This window comes from Typopeltis vanoorti, chromosome 21, assembly GCF_054136105.1.
Source record: "Typopeltis vanoorti isolate ZY-2024b chromosome 21, IOZ_Tvanoo_1.0, whole genome shotgun sequence".
Lineage (NCBI taxonomy): Eukaryota > Metazoa > Arthropoda > Arachnida > Uropygi > Thelyphonidae > Typopeltis > Typopeltis vanoorti.
In genome coordinates, this window is record NC_143569.1 from 68982156 (window position 1) to 68987512 (window position 5357).

General features: G+C 36.9%; 1 protein-coding gene across 1 annotated transcript; it reads left to right on the top strand.

Annotated features, from left to right (window-relative positions):
• The first annotated feature begins 1904 nt into the window (after window positions 1-1904).
• On the top strand, window positions 1905-3406 carry LOC150094949 (protein FAM43A). The gene has a single exon (XM_090411353.1). It carries the CDS (start codon window positions 2315-2317, stop codon window positions 3260-3262), a length of 948 nt encoding a protein of 315 aa, XP_090267479.1. The 5' UTR covers window positions 1905-2314; the 3' UTR covers window positions 3263-3406.
• The last annotated feature ends 1951 nt before the right edge of the window (window positions 3407-5357 follow it).

The following is a 5357-nucleotide window of genomic DNA, read 5'->3' on the forward strand; positions in this document are numbered from 1 at the left end:
AAATTCGCTTCACACCAGTGGGCGCTGTGATAATCGATTTCTGAGACCCTCGGATTGTCTTCGATTATTGCGATGATGGAGGAAGGCGGTCAAGTCCTTGCTACTGATCATTGGGAAAATGACTGAAACAGATATATAATTAATAATACGTCACTTGACAAATATGACAAATGCGTGGTCTCTAAAGCAGGGTTTCCTGACTATGTAAAAATAAATAAAAATATTTAAAAAATTCCTTAGCCGTACGGTATTCATGTAATATTGGTTTACTAGCTTTCGTAGATGGGAGACAGAAAAAATAAAAAGTGAAAACAGACTCGATATTATTCGCTCTTTCCATAACTTTACAAACAAGTAGTTATCGTAACATATAAAAGACTAACACAAATACCGAACAAGGGCTTAATTAGCAAATAGCACATTTTGAACTTGGTGTGATTGTTGGTGTCAGAACAGAGGTCGATATTACATAAACATTACGTGGAATCCCTAAGGGCAACGCTATGAAGGGCTCATCGAGAATAAGCAACGTAATAATGATCAACACAGCAACAAGATAACGAGCCAACAGAAATTCACATGGTCGGAAAAACACGAGGTTTTCCAAGACCAAAAAGAGATCAAAGAAAATCATACAATCAGCAATAGGCCACAACGGTTCTAATAATATTTCATTCAAATATGATCGAAACGATATAATGAACAAATAAGGAGCAGGAAATAAGACATGGAGAGATTAAAAAAAAAAAAGAATAACAATAAAAAGAAAGAAAAAATCACTAAAAAGTATTTTCAATACAGGATTGTCGAAGATGGTAAAATTAGTAACCTTGAAATTAACAATGCTGGTTTACGTAAAGATTGCCGTCCGGGAATCCGGGCGTATTTTTTATTATGTTTTAGAGTGAAGTATACTTGTCTATACAATTGGTTTTATCATTCTTTGTCACCATATATGGCAAGATTAACTTACAAGCACACGCGATACTTAATGATTTACTAATAAGTGGTATTCGTAGTATTCTTAGTGGATATTTATATCAAAAGATCGAGTTTACATTTTTTTTATTTTATTTTTTTTATTAACCTAAACGGACAACTGAATTCAGCGGGAGTAATCTGACATCTTCGGGATAATACTTTATCGCCTTTCTTAATGTAGTTTATTTACTTACTTTTTCGATATCTAAAAAACTAACCTTGACAGATTTAACCTTAAGGTCGAATCGGTTTTTAAGTTATTTTTCTCATACAGTAAACCTGCGGTATCCTTAATGGCAGGCGAATAAGTACTCAGACTTTTATTTCCTGCAAGTATAATACTTTACAATCCCATCTACTGGAATAGTTCAACAGAAACATAACATCCTGGTCAGGGCAGGATGGAATTTTTCCACGATATAGTCTCCTGACTCCGTGGAGCTACTGTATAATAATAATAACAAAGGATCTTGCTATCCAGGACGAAGTTGGGAGAATCTCCCCCCCCCCCCACGCAGCTCGGCTATGAATAAATTATGTACGAGAAGTGGTCGTCTTAGGCGACAGTTCGAGTTGAGGATCACTGTACCCGAAACGAAACCGAGCTCTATTCTGTTAGATGTCAGACCCAGAAATGACTCGACACTACAGGAAGGTTACCGCTGGTTGGATAATTATTGCTGTCCTGTGGTACGCACTGACAGCTCTCCATCCACGCCGAAAGCAGCTGATCAGTGGCAAGTGATCCTAGCGCCCTCGAGTGGCATCTTCAAGAAATATTACGTGTGCAGCCGTGTTTAACGTTACCACACACACACACAACACAGGAGACCAATCAGAAGCGAGAGCGGATGGTGACGTCACAGCCCGGAGTACAGGTAAAGGAAACAAAAGCCACCTCGCGATAGTTCGTAGTCGCACATTTTGCTAACAGGTTGTTGTTTCGATGCGTGTGGATACGATGTTTACTGTTGGGACTTTGTAGAGAGTTCGGCGATTTTGCCGACTTCTTTTCGGTGACTGTGAATCTTCCGTTTGTCAGCATACGTTCCGTAAGCAAGTTCTGACGGACAAAAGCGAAAATGTACGTACGACCCAAAAAGTGACGCCGCTCGCTGCATTCGAGTGTGACCTGAAAGCTCCGGAATACTCGTTTTTTTTTTCCTTTTTTTTTTTTTTTTTACCCTCCTTGTTAGTGTGTTCGTCGGTCGCCGTGCAAGGCACAGAACAGTAGCAGGCGTTCTGTGTATTTGCCCTCGAGTTTTCGAAACAACTGTCGGTGTCGTGTTGTTGCTGCGCGTGTGCGCGCGCATTAGGCTTAAGTGTCCCGACCATGTCCGTAGCTATCCCGTTCACATCGAACAACGTCAAACTAAGGTTGAACAAATTTTGGAACAAAAGGTCAGTGACAATCACCGAATATGACCCTACGTACAAGGTCATCTACCTGGGAAACGTGCTCACTCAATGGGCCAAAGGAGACGGGTGTGTGGACAAACCGTTGGCCACCCTGTGGAAGAATTACTGTGCGAATGTCAAACACGAGATCAACATGAAGTTGACGGTGGGCAACTCGGGATTGAAAGCCATCACCAAGGAGCATGGGCTTACAGAATACTGGGCCAACAGAATCACCTACTGCGTGGCTCATCCTCAATACCCACGTGTGTTCTGTTGGATTTATCGGCACGAAGGAAGACGGATGAAGCAAGAACTCCGATGTCATGCGGTTCTTTGCAGCAAAGAAGATAAACCTAAAGCGATGTCCAATCAGTTGAATCAGAGGCTGTCCATGGCTTTGCAAGAGTTCCGAAGAGAAAAATTGAGTCGACAAAAAGCACGATTGTCACTCGCTAACAGTTGCTACGACAATCCTTCCATACCTAGGCGGAAACTGTTGCTCAGTACAGGGACGACGAATTTTCGACCACCTCTAGAACGATCCAAAAGCGCTCCAAAACTCACTTCTATCGAAGAGATGGAAGAACAGGAGGACGACGAAGATGAGCTGGAATACGACGACGATCTACTAAGCAGTTCGCTGATGTCCGAAATCGAATCTTCATCCGATATTGTTCCAGACGACATGGACTCTCTATCGGATCAATACGTTCCAAGCAGTCAAGAAAGTGATTCTCTGGACTCGGACTCTGTTGAAGACCTCCCTAATCCGTGCCACCTCAAGACTTTGAACTCTATTGACGAAAGCATCGACGAAGAAGACAGTGTTTCGGATGAATCGGGTTTTTCCGAAGAGAAAGATTATGTGTATAGGATGTGAAACATCTTTAAAAAAAAATCACCCGTAGTCTGTAAGTGTATATAGTTTACCCCTTCTATCTACCCCCCGATAATCCAGATGTACAGGAGTTTAGTCTACGTCATTCACCAAAGATTGTAATAAAATTGTACAGTTCTACGTTCATTGGTGAGAGTGTTTTTATTTCTAGACTTAAGTTTAACGGTGATTTAATACACTGAATCGTTGCAACAATTGACACTTTTGTATCATGATCTAGAAGCACTATTATTTATCGTTAAACTGTTAATTACTTTTGCTGAGTAACGAGCTGTAATTTAAACAATACGTAGCATCATGAAGGATGTTAATAAATGTTAATTTTATACATAGTTTAACAATGTAGAATTATCAGTCTAAATTCATTGAAGTTTAACAATTAAAATCATTGTTCAAGTTTATGGTAATTTTTGAACAATGATTTTTTTTTTAAATTGTGTTCGTGTGATTAAAAACGTGACATTTAGATAAAAATGTCAGTTTCTCGAATGCTTTTCTATTGTTACATTAAACAATGGGAGACACTCTACATTCTTTTGGTTATTGAAAACGTGATGTGGAAAAAAATGTCAATTTCTCTCTGAAACAATATTATTTTATTTTTTTTAACTTGTAGAAATGAATCAGCATGAATTTTAAGAGAAACCGTTAGGCAAACACAAATGTTATTAATTTGTCCATTATAAGAATTAGTTTCTCTGGTTTACCAAAAACAAAATCTTATATTTCGAGGCTTTTCATAAACATTTGATTTCGTGAAATATCAATTACTTGATAGAAAATATTTTGCTTTTGTAATAATGACAAATCTTTATAGCACACGTGAACAGCTAATCATTTTCTAAGTTTGAGACCATGAAATGCGTCATAATTATGAAACTAACCTAAAAAAAAATAATTTAGAAAGTACATACAGTATATTACGTACTCTGGTATGAAAGATGGGGGTTCTCTTTCCTTACATCACCACTGTGGAACTGGAGATATTCTGTATTCATGTAGCAGTTGATTTATCACCGAGATGACTGTCTTCCTTTGCACAATAAAACAGGGGAAAAAAATATATTTTGTAGTAAACATGTTTTTTGCTACATAAACATTTTTATTTTATTTTTTCTCACGATATGGTGAATATTTTTATAGAAACCAGGAGGTAAAAGTATGTAAGAGATTAGGAATTAAGTATAGTGATTAGATAACACATTAACATGACAAGTTAGGATAAAAAAAGAGAAATCTATTGATAATTGGTAGTGAAAGAAAATTCTGGACCTTGTTAGTCTGATCCTATTTGATTAGTGTAACCTAATGCACAAAAATAATATTCGAGTACGACCCAACTACTATTTGGCACAAAGAAGTGTATAGTAACGAGTTTTTATTTATATTTATTTTAGCTATCTACTCGCACGACACAAGATCCAAATGAATCAGCAGGAATTAGGTTTTTAAACTATCTAATACTAGATAGTAATTCTTTTTATCATCTGGTCTCAGTCAGGTTTTCTACAACACATTAAAAAAAAGTCTGTGTAAGCTTTTCCACGACACACAAAAAATAACTTGGATTTATGTGGTGTGTAGAATGTTATCATTCATATGAACAAAAATTGCGCTCCATGGAAAAAATAAGAAGAATAAAATAATAATAAAATGAAATTTCTAACAAAATTTTACTTTCGTTGAAATAGCAAATGAAAATTATTATTGTGTGATTACTCTCTGGAGTCCCAGGACTCATCGTTGGGCTCTTGGATAATTTCTACAAATGAAGTTTAAATAAGGTGTGTGTGGAGAGAGAGAGAGAGATCGATATGCCCCTCCCCAACGAAATTAGTGTGAAAATGGTTGAAATAACAAAAACAATATCTACTGCAATTACAATTTTTTCTCTTACAATACACAGATTTTTTTTAATGTTATGAGCGAAATACTGAACGAAATTAATAAATAAAAAAAAAGAATACTTTATGGTAATGTTAAGTATATGAATATTTCCTGAAGCTATTAGACCTATGATCAATATTTTCGATAGAAGAAAATGAGTTGTACTTGCGCAGATGCTTTCGATATAGTT